The following is a 23,426-nucleotide window of genomic DNA, read 5'->3' as shown; positions in this document are numbered from 1 at the left end:
CGGCCTTGCATCTGTGGACAGCGGGTCCCCTGGAGGCAGGAGACAGGCCGGCATTTCCCCTTGATGACTTATTTAAATTAGCCAGAGTAGCCTCCAGGTCACAGGGGTACAGCATGGCAGCTAGGATGAAGTGACCAGCCGAGCCTGTGGGGGGGAAACCAGGGTTCTCCGGTTCATCTGAACACGGAGTTGCAGGGGCTGAGGCCGTGTGCTCAGCCAGCAGGTGCTCACAAGCACATGTCAAAACACAGACCTGCTCTTGCAGATGGGGAGGTAACCTGGAGAAACGTTGATTGTTCCCTCAGCTTGCCGGCGGGGTGGATCAGTAGGGGTGGGTGTCCTCTGTCAAAAGCCCTGAGATTTCAACCACTAGAGCTGGAAAGCAGGAGTCCTCTCTCCCTATCTCATTTATTTCTTTTGTATTTTTTTTGTTTTTTGTCTCTTTCTTCCTATTTCAAAACAGGCACCTCCTCTAGGAAAGAATGTGACTTCTTTGTTTTATGGCAGAACTGGAACAAAAAACCCAGCTCCTAAATAAGAGAGGGGCCTTTGGGAAAGCTAATTCATATGTGAGATTCCGTTCCCTAATCGAGAAACCACGATTCTAATGCCAGTCCTGCCCACCTCACAGTCAGCTGCGAAGGCACAACAATAATACAGACTTCCATCTCTAGGATTCTTCATAGTTTTCTAAGTGTGCTCCCCTTTCTCATGCTCCCCTCTCCAGTCCCAAAAGCACAGCAGTGATATCTATAGCCGATTACTTCCCCTGAGAGTCAATTTTCTCTTAGCATGGGGCCAGCCAAAAACCACAAGACAACATCCACGTTCTAGTTCAAAACAGGAAACCTAGCAGTCTATCAATAAAGGGCCATCAGCAGACCCAGGATGCTACTGAGTCCTGCTGAGATAAAGAAGGTTCTTCTTAAAGAGACTATTCTTCCACAGGGGGATGGGGGGGAGGGTGTCCTGATCCCTCTCCTCCATAATTAATAGTGTTACTGGGAGATCAACAAACGGAACAGGCAATGAAGAAGGAAGAAGGCGTCCTACTGATCAGTCTCAGAGCCCAGGACAGCCAGGCAGAGCCTGGCAGCAGGTCTTGAAGCCTCACCCCATCATCTTTCAGACACTCATTCTCTACAGGGCCTGGCAAGGCTTCCCCTGCCCCATCCCTTCTTCTTTCAGCAACTATGAAGTGAGCAGCGACTGACTGCTGGGCACTGGTAAGATTACTGAGCAAAAAAGACAAAACCTCCTTCTTCATGGGGTTTAGCGTTTCACGGTGAGGACAAGAAATAAGTCATCCTATAACTAGACTCTGCCATGCAAGAGGAGCAAGTTTCAGTGAGCAATCCGTCATCTGAGCAACCAGAGAAGACAGGACTCCTATCGGGAACCAGCACTGGCTGAGCACCCAGCACAGCATGGCTCCCTGTCCAGGTGCCAAATAAAGATGCAGGGTACGCTGGGCCTCTCGGGCTGCAAGAGAAGCCACACCGCCCAGCAGTCAGGGGCCAGAGGCAGAAGGAGGGTGTAATTACCCACCAAACGCCAGCGTTCCAGGCAGGCAAAGACACGCTGTCTTCCAGCTGTTTGTGTATCATTAGAAAAGAAATTAAGATGTCATCAGGAAGAAATTAAATAATGTGCATGTTGTCGTGATAACAAAGACAAAGGCTGCCAGATCCTGCTTCAGCAGGGATTGCCCACACCCAGCCCCTTTCGCGAGATCAACGCGACAGAGATGAAGGAGGGCATGCTGCCTTACCAGTCGTCTTGCCCCGGTAGAAAATCTTCAAGTCCATGGGCCCCGTGAGCCGGCTCGCCAGAATGGCCATGTCGGACCCGCTGTATTTGGAAGCTCGGAAGATGCTGAGCTGTGACCAGTCATCCCAGTATATCTCATTCTAAAAAGATGAGATTAGATTCACTCATTAGTCAGCTCTCCTGTCTTTCACTCAGAACCCGCATTAAGAACAAGAACTCCATTGTGGAGTGACACCTAACATTCCCTGGATGAATGACTGGCATGAGCAAGATGGCAGTTAAAGGCAGGAATCAGTGCTCTTATCCAGACCTCACCAAATATCCACACTGAAGGAACCGCCCCAAAGAAACTATCCGATGAGTGTTCGAGTGTGACCACAAGCTCAACCCTTGAGTTCAAAATCTGAAGACTACTGTATGTTGCAGGGTTGAAGCATAAGTGACAAGGCCCCCAAGAGGCAGGGTGGGGCTCATCTCAAGACATCAGGGAATGAAGAGAGCAAACCGCACAACAGGCGGGAACTCGGAGCCCAACGGAGGCTACCAACACTGAAAGGCAAGCCAGGAATTTTCATCAGATCCAACCTTGAACTTCAACCTTTTGAAACGAGAATGCTGAGCACCCTGGATCCCTGGCAGCTGGGTCTGGAATCCCTCCCTAGGGGCCGAAAGAAACTGCCTCCAATTCAGAAACAAGCTGATTTTCTACAAGTTAGATAAGCATCTCAGTAAAAACCCAGAGACAGCAGGCTCTTTGCCTCAGTCTGCTCCTCACCTACGTAGACAGGTAGCCCAATGCTGGGAACAGGTGAGGTCCCACCTTAAAGACAGCAATAGCGTAGGGGTGCGGGAGGTTGTCCAGGATGACGGAGCGCTGCTGGCCACTGAAAGTGATCCGCTCAATACAGTCCAGGTAGGCATCCGTCCAGTAGATCCACTGCTCGTCCACAGCGATGCCGTTGGGCCACTTCACATCCTCTGATACAAGGCGGTAGGCAGCCGAACCATCCATGTTGCTCCGGTAAATGCCAGGCCTCAGGTCCCCCCAGTCGGTCCAGAACATCACGCTGGGCGAAAACAGGGAAAAACACACATCCCATCAGAATGGGGAGTGTGCGTGCTCAGTCGCTTCAGTCGTGTCCGACTCTTTGAGACCCCATGGACCACAGCCTACCGGGCTCCTCTGTCCGTGGGATTCTCCAGGCCAGAATACTGCAGTGGGTTGCCATGCCCTCCTCCAGGGGATCTTCCCCACCCAGGGATGGAACCTGCATCTTCTAACACTGCAGGCAGACTGTTTACCACTGAGCCATTGGGGAAAGAATGGGGAGATGGACACTCAAATACTCCTCCGAAGTGCCAAGCATTCAGCCAGTTAGTTCTGCCTTGTAATCTCTAATTATACTACTTAAAGCCCGTTAACTACCTGACCCAGAAATTCTTTCACTGGAATTTATCTATGGATAGAATCAAGTTATGCAAAGAGAGTGTACAAACATGTTCATCATCAGCACTGGTCACATTTGTTGTTGTTTAGCCATTAAATTGTGTCAGATTCTTTGCAACCCCATGGATAGTAGCCCACCAGGCTTCTCTGTCCATGGGACTTCCCAGGCAAGAATACTGGAGCAGGTTGCCATTTCCTTCTCCAGGGAATCTTCTTGACCCAGGGATCAAACCCAGGTCTCCTGAATTGCATGTGGATTCTTTACCATTGAGTCACCTGGGAAGCCCATTGTCCATGCTAGCAAAAAATATACATATATAGGTAGATGTGCATACATACATATATATATATATTTAAGTGTGTGTGTATATATATATATACACAAAAATATTAATCTATAAATTGTTACATTATGGTACATAGAAAAGAACAGTAAAACATCTAAACATCTACATGCATTCAGATTAAAAAATCTTCCAACCATATTAATATTTTTAAAATATGCAAATAGTAAATATCCTATGATCCTCTTTGATGCATGTGTGTGCATATGTGTCTCTGTGTGTTAAAGGGTGTACACACGTACATGGGTAAAAATAAACTCTGAATGAGACACAAGAAAATATTAACCATGATTACTCCTAGAAAATGTGAAAGCGAAAAGAAGAAACCAATATTTTTCATTTCATAAATTTCTACTTTCTTTTAATATTTTTAACCAAGTGCATATGTTACCTTCAGAATTTTCTTTTAAAAACTGATTTCTCAATCACAAATGCTAGAAAGACTAATCCAGAATTTCAGGTATGTTTCCTTAAGTTAGCAATAAATTAATAAGAAGCACCTCTGCTTTTCCCCTTTTCCAGTTTGCATGCAAACTGCTGGTAAGAAAACACAAGCTGGGGGCAGGAAAAAGAAGGAATGGTTTAAATATTTGTATCACACGTGAAACTCAAGATAAAGGCTCCTTACAATATTCAAGCAGGGCTGACTATGTCCAGAGAGACTTTAAATACTACTTTCTGTTAGGGAAACACCCCACAGCTGCGAGACATCTGGGTGCCTAAACAGACTGTGATGCTTGCTAACAGAAAGGGGATGGAGTGTGCTGCCCAGGATGACTAAGCTACAGTTCCAAGACTTCCTAGATTATTTCAACCACAATGATCAGAAACAAGTTTTTGTCCAGCAGTTTGCATTTCCAAGAGACTCTGTGGCAGCCCTGGACCCACATGGATCTTCTCTGGGACCACACTCACCCATCTTGGGGCACGAGGACCAGAGCCCTGGGTCGATCAAGCACAGTGGAATTGACAATGGTGAGGCGGAAGTCGCCGTCTGGATGCCCCACCTGACAAATAAAGGAGAGGGAAAGGCTGAGAGGGGTCTGAGCTCCTTAGAAGACCCACGCTGCAAAGTTTCCTTCTTGGTTCCCACCCATGGTCCTCTATGGTGACTGGATTCCCCTGCAGACTGATTTGGGAAACCTGCCCTGCTCTCCAGTCAGATTGAGTTGCTCCCTCCTCTGGCTCAGGCAGCAATTCTCACCGGGTCTGACAGAGAAGCCAGCATCACCTGCACCCCCAGTTCTGGGGGTGTGATGACCTGCACAAAGTAAGTGTTCGCTGCATGTTTATTTACTCCACCCGCCTCTGCCACTCCAAGCTCCAAAGCCACCAATGTCTCTGCTTTATCCATAAAACAAATTCTCAATGTCACTACCTCACCAAGTCAGAGTCCCCAGATTCTTTTCTCTCCACATTCTCTCTCCTCCACATCAGCCCCTACAACCGCAGGGAGACTGGTCTTCTCAGGGATCCCCAAGGCTGATACCCCCTCTTGTCTGCTCTTGCCATGTATCCCCCAAAGACCTGTCCTCTGCTTTTTAATCAAATCCTATCCTTCCTTCAAATACCCCTCCTCTGCTAACCTTTCTGATCCACCTTGACCAATGGACATCCATAGTTCTCATCACTGACTCTTCTTTCACCATTTCACACACAGTATTTGGGTTTACACTGTGAGCCTATAGACAGTCAAGCTTTACCTGCATCCTTCTAGCAAAGCGCTGAGCACACTCAATTAAAAAAGGAGAGAGGAAGAGTAACAACAAGACCACCGATGCACGGCTCAGAATGTGACCAGTGCTATGCATCCTTCCACCCTTTCTCTCAACCGTCCCATGAGGGGAACATTCCAATGATCCCTGCTCGGTCAGAGCTCAGCTCAGATGTCACCTCGAAGACACCTCCTCTCCCCCGTCATGCAATCACATACCCTGTGTGATGTTCACTGCAGCACATGGCACCAACAGGACAGACAGGCTTCCTTCTTTGTTATTTTGCTTCCTCCACTAAAACCTAATCTCTCAGCACAGGGACCTGCATGTCTTGCCTCCTGCTGTATCATCAGGATCTAAAACCAGACCTGGCACCCAGTGGGCCGGGACACAGCACCTGCCAAATGACTGACTGAACAATGGAATCTTCACCTTACGGATGAAGAAACTGAAGCTTAGAGGGGATAAGATACTCACCTGAGTCATTTAGCTACCAGAATAAGGACTAGGGGACTTCTCTCTGGTCCAGTGGCTAAGATCCCAAACTCCCAATGCAGGGGGCTAGGGTTCGATCCCTGGTCAGGGAACTAGATCCCACATGTTGTAACTCAAGAGTTTACATGCCTCAACTAAAGATCCTGCAGGCCGCAACGAAAGAAGATCTTGAGTGCTGCAACTAAGATCTGGTGCAGCCAAATAAATAAAAATAAACACTTTTTTAAAATAAGAAAAAAAGGGATAAAGACTGAACCCAGGTCCGTCTCTCGAGTTTGTGGCTTTTGCTGTGTGATGTGTCCTGTCTCTCTGGGTCTCCCTGTTTCTATTGCGCCTTACACAAATCATGCCTCCCCAGAAGTCAGTGTAAAGAGGTATTGAGATGGTGCCCCAGGGCCCCAGCAGGAATACGCAGGAACTGAGCATGCCTAGGAGCCCATGATCTCTTACCCCTCTCGGCTCTGCAGAGCTCAGGTGCAGACAGGTGAAGTGAGGAGGTGAGAGGACCTACCTTACAGGGCAGCTGTGAGAAGTGAATCAGAGAATTCATGCAAAGTGGTTCCAACAGAGAACGACCACATGAGTATGGCAACCACATTACAACCACAATGAGGATGGCAGTCACAATATTATCTTCATTACACTAAAAGCGTACTACTGGAGTGTGGATGTTACAGCATTATAGTAATGCCATGGTATCATTATCATTACAGTTACTGCGCTATGCTGCTGCTAGCCCCAATACAAGTGTTCAGGTATCTTAATGAAATCTGTTTGACAGATGCAGGCATCCCGTTTGCACACGGGACCCCGTCTCTGCAATTCTCAGGGAATCTCCAGAGGAGCTGGACACACTGGCTTCCCCCTCTGTCAAATCTGGCTCCCAGCCCAGCACCTCCCTGCTTGCTTAACCACAGACAGCACGGAAGGCACATACCTCAATCTTCTTGAAGCCAGAATCCACCCAGTAAAGTAACTGGCTGAGGGGTTCAAAAGCCAAGGCTTCTACTGTCTCCAGGCCAGAACTGATGATCACCTCCTGCCCCGTGCTCCCGTTCAAACAGAGGCGCTGAAGGGACAGAAGAAGAAATACTGTGAAATGCTCACACGACCTCCAGCCAAATCAGTTCCATCGAAGGGAACCTGCTTATTCAACTGGCTTGACTGGCAAGGGCAGTGTTCCACATGCATGAAGCCGTTTTCACTAGAAGCATTTCTTAAATGGATTACAGCTTCCTGTTTGAAGCAGGATACCTTAACAGAACCGAGTCATTTATATCTTCCTGCATGATGGTCGTGAACACTGGTCACTGAGCTATGCTGTATCACAATAATGAGGTAGAGATGACCAAGATGCATGAGTCTGCTTGCTTTTAAAATAAATGAAACCAGACTGCTGTTATTTTTAATATCCTGTGTCTGCTTTTTATAGTCCTTCCTCCCTCGGAGGTTCCAAATCATCAGGTGCTACTGCTTGGACAGCCACGGGCAGCAGCCCCTTCCCCCACCTCCCTGTCCCCACCTCCTCGAATACCCAGGCCCTGTAAAATTTCTATTGGGTTGGAAGTCCAGATAAAACTTGTTAGAATTGCTTTTATAAAAGGATTAAATAGGCAATGAAAAAAGATCAAAGAGCTCTCTTTAAAATGCATGGGTCTACAAGTACGGCCATTTATCTGGCCTTCCCAGCGATCTTTACAGCTTACTTTCTGGTTCTTCACTGTGCTTGGAATAGCTGAAGTGGATAATTACGTGAACTACACAGAAGTCAAGAGCTACTATATCAGGGCTTGAAAAGAAGGACACGAACAAGGCAGTGGCTATGATAGTAGGGACGAAGAGGGCTACATACTGAGCCCTAAGATCTTCCCAGCAGGAAAAGGAAGACCTCACTTATAAGCAAGAATGCAGATTTGAGGGCTCCCTCTGTTTTTCCCATAAGGACAGAGGTAGGGAGGGAAAGAAAACACTAGAACAGAAAACTGGAAAGTCATCCATTGGCCCTGAGATGAGATAAAACTTAAAAACCTCAAATACCCATCTCCTTAGAACACTCTGAAATAGGTTTACCTGGACTCAGCAGTCACAAGGCAGGGCCCCCACAAGCAGACCCAGGGAAGACACACCTGGATGGCGTCCAAGGCCAGGTCGGACCAGTACAAGCAGTTGCGCTCGTAGTCGAAGTCCAGGGCTACCGCTGACCGCAGCCCGGTGAGGGGCAGCGGCTCGGTGGCCCCCGAGGCCAGGTCGTAGCGATGGATGGACTTGCGCATGGCGTACAAGATGAACTCGTTCTCCTCTGCACAGACACACAAGACAAGAGGGCGGGTGGGCCTGGGGGTGCTGAAGGCGTCCTTGCACGTCCAACCTACCTCTTTCTCACCCAGAAGCCTCAGAGCCATGGATGGCACAAGGCGTGAATCAAGTGAGAACTTAGGGATCATAACTTAGAAGGAGAGTAAAGCAGTAACATTTCTGCCTCGGCCAAGCTACTCAGACATTCATGAATCTCTGCTTTTTCAGCTACTTTATTTTTCCCCTTAAATCTGTGTCCTCCACAGCCCTGCCCTCCATAGTAGGCATGCTCCAATATCCAGCTTCAGAGCTCAACCTAAAAGTTATTGTCACATATGAAAATAGTCATACCACTCAGCACATCCCTCCTCATCACAGGACGGACCGCGTCATGTGGCACCATAATCTCACTGACTAGGGAAATTTTCACTGCAGATTTATAGCTAAGTTTTCTAATCTATTTGCTCACCCATTCAATATTGTTCATGACACAGAGCAATTATATCAACCTATTCTATTTTCAAAGTAATAATATATATGTTCCTGGCCACCTACAGAATGTATTACAACATGATCATCAGGAAGATTCCACTTCTACTTAAATACTTACACAACATACATACTATGCATAAGGAATTGTTTGACCCCAGTAACAACTGTAAAATGGGCTTCCCTGGTGGCTAAGACATGAAAGATTTGCCTGCAATGCAGGAGACCCAGGTTCGATCCCTGGGTTGAGAAGATCCCCTGGAGAAAACAATGACTATCCATTCCAGTATTCTTGCCAGGAGAACTCCATGGACAGAGGGGCCAAGTGGGCTACAGTCCACAAGGTCGCAGAGTCAGAGATGACTAAATGAGTTTGAGAGAGAGAGAGAGAGAGAGAAACTGTATAATGGAAGAACTACTAATTCGATTTTACAAATAAGAAAGCTGAGGGCAGAGGTTAAGTAACCCGTGCAAGGTCACACAACTGCTACATGGCAGAACCAAAAACCGAACTCCAGTGGTCTGGATCCAGAGTCTAAGCTTTAACACCCGAGGCTATTTCTTCCAATATAGACACCAATCTCTCAAGACAGAGAAACAGAAGCTCAGAGTGCTTGAGAGACTGATTTAATGTCAGACAACGAAGAACAGGAAGAGCTGGTGCTCTTGGTGGTCTCTCTCTTCCTCATAGGGACCGGCCTGGAAAACATCTGGAGTTTCCTGAGAGAATGAAAATCAGCAACACACCCGCATCCATTTCCGAGGTGTCACTGTGACAACATATCACATCTGCAAGTGACAATTCTGGGTCCCTCTGCTGCAAGCCTGCAGGGCGACGGTTGGTTTTTTTTTTTCTCCCCTCTCTCTCATTCCATTCTTTAAACATGTTAGCCACCTCTGCTTTATAAAGCTCCAATATAAATAACACACTCAAAAACTTAAATCTACCTATAATTTTTTTTTTAACCAAAGGTAAATCTGCCCTCTTTTCCTTTGGTCTCACTTCAAAAGGATCTAAGCTACTACATGATAACGAATCACTCTCTTTGGTTTTCAAGAAAACCATCCCACTATAATTCCCAGGAGACCAGGCAGTCAGATGAAAAGTGTTGAGTTTCTAAACAGTGCTGGAATCACAGACTCGTTGTGGCACTGCCACATGGAGTTGTGGAGACACATTCACAGCAGCAAGCCCTTCGCCCCACCTCTCTCTAGCATTTAGAAACCTCATTCTGTTGCTTTGGGATTTTTTTCCTCTAACCGACACTGCCTTTTGAGTCCAGAAACACCTGCCTTACGATGAGGAGTAGAGAAACAGACAGCATGTTGTGTGTTAGAAAAGAAATAGAATTGGTCAATCCCAGGCATACATAAGCCCAGCCTAGAAATGTGTCATTATCCTAATCTTGAAGGAAAAAAAAATTTCTTCACTGTTAAAAATCCTTCCAGACGACCAGATCATCTTATCTTTGCAAATATATTATGGTTCCTTGTTAGTCCTATGAAATACTTTTCCTTTCATGGTACATTCCTGCCTTTGCTCCAAGCTTTGGGGAGGGAAAAAAAAAATTGGAAGGTAGCCCACCCTACCCTACAACCTTCCCTGGTGGCTCAGATAGTAAAGTGTCTGCCTAGAATGCAGGGGACCTGGGTTCGATCCCTGGGTCAGGAAGATACTCTGAAGAAGGAAATGGCAACCCATTCCAGTACTCTTGCCTGGGAAATCCCATGGGCGGAGGAGCACAATAGGCTAAAGTCCACGGGGTGGCAAAGAGTCGGACATGACACGGCTGAGCAACTTCACTTCACTCACTAACCTACAAGGCTTCCTAGGCGGCACTAGTCGTAAAGACCCCACCTGCCAATGCAGGAGACATAAGAGGCGCAGGTTTGACTTCTAGGTCAGGTCAGGAAGCTCCCCTGGAGGAGGGCATGGCAACCCACTCCAGTATTCTTGCCTGGAGAATTCCAGGGACAGAGGAGTCTGGCAGGCTATGGTCCACGGAGTCACTGAAGTGACTTAGCACACATACATGCTACACTACAAATGAGATTTTTTTACTTATTCCCTATTCTATCCTCTCCTATCAGAAGAGAAAATAGCTTTCCTACCATTTTAGACAGCTCTAAACAAACTGTTTTGTCCCTCGGTGACATCTTCAGAAATATTTATCACCAAAGTACATGCTCCAGCCCCTTATGAGCAATCACTCAAACCCTGCTCACTCAGGCCCTCATCAATAACAGCTCTCATTGAGAGGACTATCTGAATATTATCTGCTTGTTTGTGGTAATCTGCTGAAGCCGTGTTCTTTTTAAGTCTCCAGGGTGAGGGATGTTAATTACTTGGGTAACGATGGAAGATTAAATTAAGGGACTAATGAGCTTAGCATGAAAACACCAGGGCGAGCTGGCAAGCACTGAGCAAGCGAGAGGGCTGCTCTTTCCCACCCACGCAGGATGAGGTGGTTCTCTCATGATTCACGTGGTGTTGATGGCTGTTCCACTGAACGCCACCTCTGCTGAGGGAGTCTGCCCTAATCATGCACCTTTCCCAAAAGGCACAAGCAGGAGGGAGGGTTCAGAGGGAAGAGAAGCCCTATATGAATAAGACTAGAACAGAGCGAAGAAAGAAAAGGTGCTAAGAGATCAGCTCTTCATTAAGGTATCATAATTTCATGTGTGCGTGCATGCATAATTTCACATGTGCATGCGTGTAAGTTGCTTCAGTCGTGATCTACTCTTTGCAACCCTATGAACTGCAGCCCACCAGGTTCCTCTGTCCATGGGATTCTCCAGGCAAGAATACAGGAGTGGCCTGCCAAGCCCTCCTCCAAGGGATCTTCCCAGTATATTACAAATACCTCAACATAAGCCATCACTACCATATCAGCTTGAAATATTTGGTACACACTATATCTTGACAGCATATTCACTTGCTCCTAAGATCTCCCCTAATGAGCCTGCATAACAATGCATGGTCAAGGAATGGGCATGATGCTTGAGAGATGGCCAAGGAAGAACATGGGGCTTAGAGTCTGAACTTTTGCTCTGCTGCTGACCAGACGTGAGACCTTAAATAAACTGTCTGACTCTTCTAAACATGCATCTTCATATTAAAAAGAACGGAGCTAACAATATCTGCTTCATTGGGTAGTTATAAAGATTAAATTGATAACACATGGAAAAGTGAATTAAAATATGTAAAATTCCATTAAAATATCAGTCACAATTATCATTACAAAAATGAAGACAGACCACTTAGCTACTTCCCAGAAAGCCATGAGTCTGTTTCTATGACAAATGGATTAAGAAGCACACAGAAGGCCTATGGGGGTCCCTCAGCACCTTCTCGCCTAACATACAACAGATGCCAAATAAACATCTTTCAACGAACAAAAGGGATTTCCCTCCAATGTCTCCCATTTCTATAAAAGCATAAGGCCATAAATAAATGTCATTTACAGACCACGGTTTGGGGCAGACAGGAGCTCTGAGAGGCCTGTAACCTCCATTCTTTCTCTCCATTAAGTTGGAAGAGCCGGGTGAGATCACAGCAATGCTTCAACAATGTCCCAACGAAACAAAGGGAAGAAACCACGTCTCTTACCTGCCAAGGGGCACGGCACCAGCTCTCCTTCCAGGCGCATTTCGACATCTCCTCCACTGCAGGTGTCCCCAGAAATCTTCCGATAGCTGTCACCGACCCCCACCCCCCACAAAAGCAAGAAGTCAGAAACATCAAAGTACAGTCATGAAGGAACACGGACATTAGAGCTTATCTATTCATTTTCCTACAGAGCACAGAGAAGGATGTTGACTCACTCTGAACTGCTTCTGTCTGTAAAGCAATTAGGCAGCCCAACATTCTGAAGCACAGTCCTAGGTGGGTTTTACATATACTGTTGACCCGTGAGCAACTTGAACATTAGGGGCACTGACACCCCTCCAACAGGTAAAAATCTGCATAACTGCTCTCTCTCCCTCAAAATTAAAGGAATTCATAAATAACTCACCCAAAGGTAGGAAACTCAAACAGTCTGAAGAGAATCGGGGCTAGAATCCTAGTTCTCTTGATTCTATGTATTGTGATCTCTAATCAACCACAAATATTTCCCCACCCTTAGTTAATTAAGATCTGTAAAATGAAAATATGGGTACTATATTTATTAAAATCCACCTGTAAGTAGACATGTGCATTTCAAATGTGTATTGTTCCAGAGTCAACCATATCTCTTTAACATGCCACTCTGAAGACATGCATTGGCTGAAGTTTATGACTTAAGAAGCAACTGGAATTTCAGAGAAGCTTACAGACTTGCACTATTTCCCCACGGCGGGTGGGTAGGGAGAAGAGTTTGCAAACATCACAATGTTAAATTTTGTGCTGGCTACCTGAAAGATGCTAATGTGGAATTCTGTCATTGACAGTATGAAAGGAACCCAGGTGGTCCCCTTCACTCTCCAGCGAAGCGGACCTGATGTGTCCTGGACGTGGCAGCTGTGACCTACCCTCTGGTTCTCCTGTAAGTAGAACCCACAGGACAAGGCACAGGAGGGACGTATGAATTCCCAGAAAACTCTGGATCCGGAACACAAACCTCCAGTGACAAATCTTCACTCATCTTGAACCCAAAGTCACTGAAAAGACAATCGGGGCTTGTCAAGGCTGTTGGTTTACACACTTCAGGTATTTAAACCCCTCCCTTGTGACATCTACTCTACTGCCCCACACCAGCTTTATAAATCACTTAGGGACTTCCCTGGTGATCTAGTGGTTAAGAATCCACCTTGCAAGGCAGGGGATGTGGGTTCGATCCCTGGTCAGGGAACTAGGATCCCACATGCCACAGTGCAACCAAGCCCTTGGGCCACAACTACCAAGTCTGAGCACTGCAACTAAAGAGAGAGCCCGCGTCCTGCAACAAAGATCGCAAATGTCACAACCAAGATCCAGCAATGCTGAATGAACACCTGAATATACACATATTGCAGTTCCTTAACGTGTCCCTTTAACAAATACCCATTTTTTTACGCCCAGTACATTTCAAAAAAAAAACTTTATATCAGAGCCTTAATTGGAAAGCCACTATCCATGCCATAAATAGACAAAAACGAGACAGATCATGATTTCCAAAACAAAATAATATTGTATTTTTTAGCTGGATCCAGTTCCCCACCCAAAGACTTTGTGCCTGCCCTCTTTCTTGTTAAAATGCATCAGCAAAGGTGAAAAGTTTGCTGCATCTTAGCCAGTGACACTTTCTCCTTGACACTATTGGGAGAATTAAAAGAGAAATTTAAAAGAATAGTCTTTTTTCTAAACTAAGGATTTGCTGTTATTTAAGGAGAAGGCAATGGCACTCCACTCCAGTACTCTTGCCTGGAAAATCCCATGGACGGAGGAGCCTGGTGGGCTACAGTCCACAGGGTCGCTGAGAGTTGGACACGACTCAGTGACTTCACTTTCACTTTTCACTTTCATACATTGGAGAAGGAAATGGCAACCCACTCCAGTGTTCTTGCCTGGAGAATCCCAGGGATGGGGGAGCCTGGTGGGCTGCCATCTATGGGGTCGCACAGAGTCGGACACGACTGAAGTGACTTAGCAACAGCAAGACCATGTCCACTTGCGACCTAAAATCATCCTGGCTTCCTCCTCACGTACTTTGACACTTAGTCCTTTAGTCCATGAGACTCCTGCTTGTGGGGACCGCATCTCTGCCACTCCCACCTGCTAGCCGGGTAAAGCCCTGGGGTAGGAAGCAGGAGTCCCAGGTGCAGTCTTGGCTCTGTCCTGTTACTGCCAATGCCTGAGCTGACAGCTCTGAAATGAGGCAGCTGTAATATGTACTTCCCGAGGTCTGGCCCAAACCATCAACTAGAAATCCAAAGGCATTTTCCAGGTTGGTGTGCTTTACCCAAAGGTTTCATTGACTCTATTACGTGTAACAGCTACTATAGGGAAGGTATGAACAGGGATACAGAAGAGCGGTTAACGTGTACATCGCGCCACAGTCCACACCAAACCCTCAACACAGAATTACTCAGAAGGGAGGAGTTTCATTACTGTACCAAACAGGTCCCACTTGTTAAATCAGGCAAATTTTTACAGAGTGGCTGATTTCAATCTTTTGGGGGACCAGGCAGAGCATTAATTACTCCAATAGCCAACTACCCTTCATAGGCAGTTTCTTCAAACTGTAGGTCATAAACTAGTGAGCCTGTGAAAGCACATTAGAGGGTCTGGACCTGCTTCCTCCCCTCCCCACAAAGAACAGAAGACTGCAAAACTCATCGCACTTGAAAGCAAGCCTTAGCTCACAAAACTTTTGTTTCTATAGATGCGTGCCTGTGTCTACATACACAAATATGTATAAGTAAAGAGGCATACCATAAAATACACTGCTTACTAGGGACTGCGGTCAAGAGTTTGGAAACCTCTCTTATTGGCAACGTTGGGGAATATCAAGATGTAAAAGAAACTTCTGATGCTTTCAAACTGTGGTGCTAGAGAAGACTCTTGAGAGTTCCTCGGACAACAAGGAGATCAAACCAGTCAATCCTACAGGAAATCAACCCTGAATATTCATTGGGAGGACTGATGCTGAAGCGGAAGCTCCAATACTTTGGTCACCTAATGCAAAAAGCCAGCCCACTGGAAAAGACCCTGATGCTGGAAAGATTGAGGGTAGGAGAAGAAGGGGACAGCAGAGGATAAGGTGGTTGGATGGCATCACCAACCCAATGGACATGAGTTTGAGCAAACTCTGGGAGATAGTGAAGGACAGGGAAGCCTGGTATGCTGCAGTCCATGCGGTCACAAAGAGGCAGACACGACTGAGCGACTGAACAACAGCAGCAGCAAATTACAGTCTCCTCTTTCCTATCAATAATCCCAGGAAAACACCCATTCCTCCTCCAAGGTACCTACGTCTTTCCACCCCCCATTACAATTATTTGTGTGCATATTGTTTCTTCTACAGCCTCAGGCAATGCCTTAGATATTTTACTTAAGGACTAATGAATAAACAAATATACATATGTATGTATATTTACACACACAAATATATATATGTGCATGCACGCAAAGTTGCCTCAGTCATGTCTGACTCTTTGCAACCCCATGGACTGTAGTCCATCAGGCTCTCTATCCATGGGATTCTCCAGGCAAGAATACTGGAGTGGGCTGCCATGGGGTGGGTTCCATTTCCTGGGATGTTCCCGACCCAGGGATCGAACCCATGTCTCTGGTGTCTCCTGACTAGCACCATCTGGGAAGCACACACACACACACACACAGACAGACACACACACACACAGACAGACACACACGCACGCACCCTTGTTTCAGATAAAGAAACAAATTTCCTTGAAAATAGGGCTCCTAAGGAAAAGGAGTTATCCACAATGGAACTTTCAGCATGTTTCTTCCTTGCCTTGCCCTCATGGAAATAAATCCCAGGGTAATCTATTCCCGCATAAATTACTGCAGCTTGCTCAGGGTCAGGGGGGATGGGAGGGCGGTCACACCTCCATCACATCACACCGCTGAAACAACCAAATGGAAAAGCCAACATAAAAAGTGCCCAGCACAGCTCCCGGCTCGTAAGAGCTGCTTAATAAATACTTGTTTCCTGTGAGCCACTCCCTCTCTTCAGGGGAAGGCATACGCCCCAGCCTGTTGCCCACACTGCTGAGGGGCCAGAAGAGCACTCAGTCCCTGGAGTGGATGACAACCAACCATTCATAGTCCTCTCGGGTGCAGGAGCAGTTGGACACGACCACCGGCCGGTCGAAGTCTTCTCCGTTAAAGCACGTGGCGTGGGGGGTCCTCCGTTTGAAAACAGTCTTGTGCCCCAGCAGACACTCGTTGCCCCGCTCATCAGACGGGGACCACAGCTTGTAGTCATTCTCTGTGCAGGGGACCCCTGAGGAGGAGGAAACGCAGCATTATGGGGCACGCCCACGTGGGTTCCTGTCCCGCCTGCCCCAGGCCCGGCCACCCACTTCCTGGGCCTCTTGCTGCCGCCCAGAGGGCGTTCTGACCCCCTTGCTGGATGGCTCTGGGGCCAGGCAGCACCTGCCTCTAGTGTCCCCAGAAACACAGACATCCGCCTGAGAAAGCTGGGAGGGAGCAAGCCCTCCTGGCGCTCACAGTCTAAACTTCTGGAAGAGTTGAGCAGATTCTGCAGTTTCCTTTAGAACTAGGTCCCCAGAGGTGTTTGTCTCTGGGGAGTAAGGTCAAGGCTGGACTCTCGAGAGGTGGCATCACTGAGGAGTAGTGCTCCCTGTCAGATTCCCAAGACGGCATGGACGCATCTGTAGTGTGGCCCACGAGCAAGAGAATCCACTGTCACTGCTTGGAAGGTGCAAGGCCTTCATGGAAGGAGGCGGAGAACTGGTCAGACAACCTGGACGGTCACTCCATCTACCCACATCCACGTAAAATCTAAAAAGAGTTGTTCCTACAAGAATTCCGAAGTACACCAGTCTATCCTAGTAGTTTATATCCTTTTTATACATGTGTCTTTGGATAGATTAAATGCTGCCTGAACAGATGAACTCCTGTCAACTTAACGCCATCCCAATCAGCAAGCATTTATTAAACCCTTACTGATAAGGCTATCAGGCCATCCAGCGGGTAGAAGATAAAGATGCACAGAGCAGGTTCTTATACCTAAAGACCTATGATCCAGTTGATGAGAGATGACACACAAACCGTGGCAGATACAAATCTATAATCCAAGGTGTGAAGAGTACACATCCGTTCTGGACACAGAGAAGAGGGCGGAGGTCTGGCTGGGTTATTAGCAGCCAAGTGCATTGGGTCCTGATCCATGAAAAGGATTTCAACTAGCAGATATTGAATGGGTAGCCCACAGAGCATTCCAGGCAGCTGGAATAACATCAGCCACGGCAGAGAAGGAGCAGAGGGCCAGGTTACATGGGGGCAAGAAGGAAGAAGGATGCTGCGGAGGTTTACTCTCCCTGCTCCCTTACTGGCAGGTCCTGGGCCTCGGCCAGCAGATGGAGACGAGATCCCAGACAGCTGTGAGAGGACCCTGCACCATTAGTAGAGTTTACCCACTGAATGTGCCAAACCGGAACTGCTAGTTTGGAAGAATGGTTTTCAAGCATTTATTCATTTACCTGTTCAGCACACATACACCTAAACCCAGCCTGTGCCCATGACTACACAGGAAACAAGGAGACAGAGAATGCAAGGCCCTGTTAAGAAGTACCTGAGTAACTGCCTCTGAATCTCTCATTTACTTACTGCATGCGTGCTGTCTTCAACGGATTACAGACCCTTCTGAGAATATCTAAGCTGATGTCAATCCAAAAACGAGAAGATCTATGTATACGAATAGCTGATTCACTTTGCTGTACAGTAGAAACTAACACAGCATTATAAAGCAACCACACTCCAATTGCTAAAAAAAGGAAAAGGTACTTCCATGAAAAGGGCCAAGGAGGCAGGGGCTTACCCAAGGCATTTGTGGCATTGACCTGGAGGATCAGCCAGCTGTGGATGTTCTCCTTGTTGGAGCCGAAGATGGTGAAGACTGTGCTCTTCTCGCCAGGCTCCGTGAGGAGCCCGTACACAAACACCGGCTTCTCCGAGAAGACGAACGTTTTCCAGGTCTCCCCTTCATTGGTGCTGTACCTGCCCAGATGTAAGAAGAGGATCTTTGCAGTTAAAGTCTGGGGCAAGAACTTGGTTTCCAGATAACAGTCACCTGTAGCAGCAACCGGGGCTCCTTGGGGCAGCGGCTGATCCCAGGACAACGCCAGGGAAGTTTAAGGTTGTGCTAGAAAGCATGGAAATGCTCAGAGATTGATGCTGTCGATGCGAAAGGAAACAGGAGCCAGCTCCACAGGGCTCCAACTGGCCAGGCTGGGACAATGTGAACTTAAAAAAAAGGGGAAATGATGGTAACAGATAATATACTGAATGAAAACAGGGCATGGGTCTGTACATAATAAAGAAAAAAGGGAAGAGAAGGGAAATTATTGCTAAACAAAACAATGACAGAATGAGAACAGTGACTGTGCTGTAACCCCACTGCAACAACCAAGTCAGACAAGATTATCTCTGGATGCTGAAAACACTGGGTGAAAGAATGTTAGGGACCAGAGCGTCCACATGGTCTAAAGATACCAACTCACTCACTGCAAAGGAGGAAACGTAATTTATAGTGGATGAACGGAGTTACAACTCTTGCAAATTCAGCAGCACTTAAAGTGGGACAAGACAACCTGATGTCATGTACCTCTCAGACAAAGCACCGAGGATGACACATCATCTAGGCAAGAGTCCGTGCAACTGGATGAATTGACAATGTGCAATATTCTATGTGACAACTGGCTTGGAACCTTCAAAACATCAAGGTTATCAAAAACCAAACAAGCAACCCAAGAGGCAGAGGACTTGTTATAGATTAAAAAGAGGCTAAAGACAAATGTAAACCCTGACCGAGCCCTAGATTAGGAAAAAAAAAAAAAAATCAACAGCTACAAATAAGATAGGACAACTGAGAAAATATAACAGTCTATAAGTAATACTTATAGCAATGCCATCATCATTGGTGTTGGGCAGCATCACCAATTCAATGAACACGAACTCAGGCAAACTCCAGGAGATGGTGAAGGACAGGGAAGCCTGGCACGCTGCAGTCCATTGGGTTACGAAGAGTCAGATACAACTCAGTGACTGAACAACAAAATAAGTCATCCTAAGTTCATGATCATTTTCTTGGGCATGATAACAGCATTCTGACTGTGTAGGAGAGACTTTCATTTATTTAATATATGTGTATTGCGCTATGAAGGGGTACAATATCTGCAACTATTTTTCAAATGATTTCCCCCAAAACGGAGGGATAGATGGATGGAAAGATGGCAGACAGGATAAACAGACAACAAAAGCAAAGCAAACGAAACATTACCAACTGGTGATTATTACACGAGGTGTAAGTGAAGGTAACATGAGCACTTTTTTACACAACTTTTACAACTTTTCCCATAGTCTTAAAAATTAAAAGCCGGATGAAAGTGTGTCCTGAGAAAAGGCTGACTACATCAGAAAAAGCGTGCAAGCCCTCTTGGGGAAAAAAGCAGCACTGAATTCAATGTATTGATTTTAAATTAACTTTTGTATTATAGAGGAGGAGGAGGAGGAAAATGTGCCTGGTACTGGCTTCATCACCCAGCAAGCTGGTAAGATGCTCACCATAAGAAACCTCTCAACTAGAGTGGGTTCAATTAGGGTCACAGAGTTCCTGGGCCTCTCCAAAATCCAATTTAAACACAGAGCTTTTCTTTCACTTTTCTCAAGTTTTTGAGATTTTACTTTTACTCAGGATCTTAATGCTTGATGTAAGTCTTTTTATGTCATTCAATTCAACACTTCCTCTTGAGATTACTAAAACGGGTACTTCTGCAAGAAGGCTATGGGTTAAACCGCGGTCATGGTGGGGGTGGGGTGGGGACAGGGCAGAGGGGACTGAGCGATCTCCTCTACAGATCTTCCTAAGAGGGGAAGTTCTCCTCCGGCTGACGTGCTTTTGGTTTAAGCTAACCTGCAGCAGATAAGGAGATAAGTTAACTTAGTCTCCTTCTTGCGACAGGGTGATGAGCTAAAGGCTTTCAAGCTCAGTCACATCTGACTCTTATCGACCCCAGGGGCAGTAGCCCACCAGACTCCTCTGTCCATGAAATTTTCTAGGCTAGAATACTGGAGTGGGTTGCCATTTCCTACTCCAGGAGATCTTCCCAACCCAGGAATCGAACCTGTTTCTCCGATGTCTCCTGAATTGCAGGCAGATTCTTTACCACTGTGTCACCTGGGAAGCAAAGGCTCAGCAGCATCTTTAAAGCAACCTGAACCTGCAGAGGCGGTCCATCAGCCAAACACGATGGGAGCTATCCCGCTGCTCTGTGATCACAGAGGAAGTCCATCTACTTGCACACCACGTAGGTAATTCTGAATAATCCTCGAACCCAAGATAACCTCAGGAAATGAATCATCCCATTTCTTGAGAAGTTCCCAGCAGACTCTGATGACAACATATTACTGAGCCTAAAAGCAGGTGCTCAGCTGAGTGCAGCTTTGTACTTAAGAATAAACTGCACCTTTAGAAAACAGCGCTTCTCAGGAGAAAAGGCAGTCACATCATCAGCTCAACAGTTAAGGGATCATCTATTCTGGGCTGAATTCTGATCTCTGAAGGAGAACTTGTGTTGAAGTGAAAATGACAAGAACCTTGCAAGAAAACAAACCAAGACATCTTTATGTTCCTAATAGTTGTGGAAGAGGATGTAGGGCCTCGGGCCTTAGGAAGGGGGAATTCAAAACATTCAAATAAAATACAGACATAATCTCACAGCCAAAACTCTCAAAAAGATGAGACTATATACACAATGATGATAAAAATATAATATAACCAAGATACACTAAATAAGGGACGCAGGGCTAGACACTCAAAACACAAATCTATGGTTCCACAGAAAGGTCCTGATGAGCTCAGACTTTTAAAGAACATATTCAAGATGAGAACAGTCATATAACCAAGGGCAAAAACTTAAAGAGCCGTAGCAATCTGCTAATTAATTTTAGCTGTAATTCTTCACACTAGTAACCTGCAGGAACAGTGACCAAACAGCTCAAGCTCAAAATAAGCCAAAGATAATGCTTCAAATTACCAAAATAATTGGCAGATTAGTGGGCAGTGGGACATGGGTTGGTTTACCCAGCAAGTTCTAAAAAGAATCAGAATGGAATGGGATCATCCATCTGATGGTTAATGGTATAAACAGCAATGACAGAGAAAAGCAGAAGAGGTTAGTCAATTTCTATGTTGGGTTTATCTTTATTAAGGGTAATGATCTTCAAACTGGACAAAGCAGGAAAAAAAAGGAAGTTAAAGGAAAATGAATACGAAATAAAGCACATTTGAGGGAACTGAAAGATTTAAAGGAATGACTGCAAAGTTCCTTTTAATAATCTCTAAAAAGAACCACGAGAACAGATAAAGATCTCAAAACTAGATGAAAAAAAGTAGTTTTATTTCCCTGAAGAAGAAAAAAGTGGTTTCAAGAATGGACTATGAAACAGCTGATTTGAGAGAACTTAGATACGAAGGAAGGTGGGGCTGGGAACACACATGGTTTCACACACAAGTCACAACAAACGAACCCTGTTTCTTCTTCTCGGGGTTAATTCTCGATTGATAACAAGGTAATGATAAGGCATACTTTCCATAAGGATATTCGTGGCAGTGGGCTGAGGGGACAGTATTGGCTGGGGAGGGGCATGTGGATATTTTCTGGGGTGATGGAAAACTTCTGCATCTTGACATGCGACCTTCCAGAATGGATGAAATGGTGTACTTAAGAGCATCTCATGGTGTGTAAAGGATATCTCAATTAAAAACATAATTTAGTAGGAGCTACCAGCTTGAGAAGACTGTCAAAGTGTAAAAACAGTCTTAGGGTTTTATTAACAGAAATCAAGTCTCTAGGATCATGTGGGGCTCAATGCCAATGGGATGTGTCTTTCAGGCTGCTGGAGGCAGATTGGGCCCCCTCACCTTAAAGCCCTGACAGTGTGAGAAGGACTCAAGGGAGAACCTAGAGGGTGCAGATTCAGGATCCTACGGCACTGGAGGGAAGGAACTGGGGCTGTCTGCCGTGGATGGGAGATGCTCTCCGGAGAACAGGGAGGGGTCCTCAAGCATCTGAAAGGCTTTCAGCAAAAGAGGAAATACCTGTTGGGTGCATCTCCTGGAAGCAGAGCTGAGCCCAATGCATAGAAATATGAGTGAGGAAGATTTAGGCTCTCTCTGACCTGAGAACTTCCACTCGTAAGGGAACGGAAAAATAAATAGAGTGCATGAACACATGAACAACAAATTGTCCCAAGGTGAAACAGAAGCTTTTTATTTTTCAATTTGGCAAAGTCTCCATCACTAGAATTATTCAAGCAAAGGCTGGGTGATCATCCATCACTGATGACAGGCAATTCTTGCAATGGATGGAGGAAGATGGAACTAGAGGATGTAATGTTGCCAGATTCCTGCTGCCTAGTTCCCTGTGGACATCCCACAGCCACGTCAGTTCACCCTGTCCAAATCTGCACTCATCCCCTGGTCCTTCCAGCTGACTCCTTCTCCTCTGCTTTTCTGTGATGATGTGGTCATCTTGACCTGTCACCCGCCCAGGCCCTGCAAACTGCTGTCTGGTCAAAAAGCAACTCCTACAGACTTAGCCCTGAAAACGCTTGGTCCCTATCTAAGCAACATCTCTCACCTCCAGTCTTGGTCCTTTGAAAATTCATGCTCCTGGGTTTCCCTGGTGGCTCAATGCTAAAGAATCCATCTATCAGTGCAGGGGACATGGGTTCGATCCCTGGTCTGAGAATATCCCACATGCCTCGGAGCAACTAAGCCCATGAGCCACAACTGTTGAGCCTGTGCTCTAGAGCTCAGGAGCCACAACTACTGAGCCCTTGAGCTCTAGAGCCCATGCTCCTCAATGAAAGAAGCCACAGCAATGAGAAGCCCAGGCACTGCAATTAGAAAGTAGCTCCTGCTCACCCCAGCTAGAGGAAAGCCTGTGCAGCAACAAAGACCCAGCATGGCCAAAAATAAATAATAAACAAAAAATTTAAAACATTTCTGCTCCTCAACATTGCCAGAGCCATCTTTCTTAACAAGCCATGTCATTCTCCTATTTTAAACCCTTGAAGGGGATGCCATCACTTCAAAAGCAAAGTCCAGTCTCCCTGGTAAAGCACATAAAAGTCCTGGGGGGCCCTGGCCCCTTCTCACACACCCACCTCAGGCCTCAGGCCTCACACCTCCACCC

The 23,426-nt window shown here is 46.2% G+C and overlaps 1 protein-coding gene across 1 annotated transcript in view; it reads right to left on the bottom strand.

Annotated features, from left to right (window-relative positions):
- SORL1 (sortilin related receptor 1) overlaps nt 1–23,426 on the bottom strand; it is a 164,547-nt gene that overhangs the window by 63,142 nt on the left and 77,979 nt on the right. The window contains exons 13-21 of the mRNA XM_068989373.1: nt 18,047–18,225; nt 16,300–16,486; nt 13,068–13,196; nt 12,166–12,251; nt 7,898–8,070; nt 6,709–6,840; nt 4,477–4,568; nt 2,591–2,837; nt 1,772–1,910 (exon numbers count right to left, since the gene is read on the bottom strand). Of these exons, the coding sequence (XP_068845474.1) occupies nt 1,772–1,910; nt 2,591–2,837; nt 4,477–4,568; nt 6,709–6,840; nt 7,898–8,070; nt 12,166–12,251; nt 13,068–13,196; nt 16,300–16,486; nt 18,047–18,225 (1,364 nt within the window). The remainder of the gene's footprint in view (nt 1–1,771; nt 1,911–2,590; nt 2,838–4,476; nt 4,569–6,708; nt 6,841–7,897; nt 8,071–12,165; nt 12,252–13,067; nt 13,197–16,299; nt 16,487–18,046; nt 18,226–23,426) is intronic.

The sequence above is a fragment of the Capricornis sumatraensis genome, chromosome 16 (assembly GCF_032405125.1).
Source record: "Capricornis sumatraensis isolate serow.1 chromosome 16, serow.2, whole genome shotgun sequence".
In the NCBI taxonomy this organism is placed as follows: domain Eukaryota; kingdom Metazoa; phylum Chordata; class Mammalia; order Artiodactyla; family Bovidae; genus Capricornis; species Capricornis sumatraensis.
The sequence above is the reverse complement of the archived record's forward strand: the minus strand, read 5'-3'. Positions and strand labels throughout refer to the sequence as shown.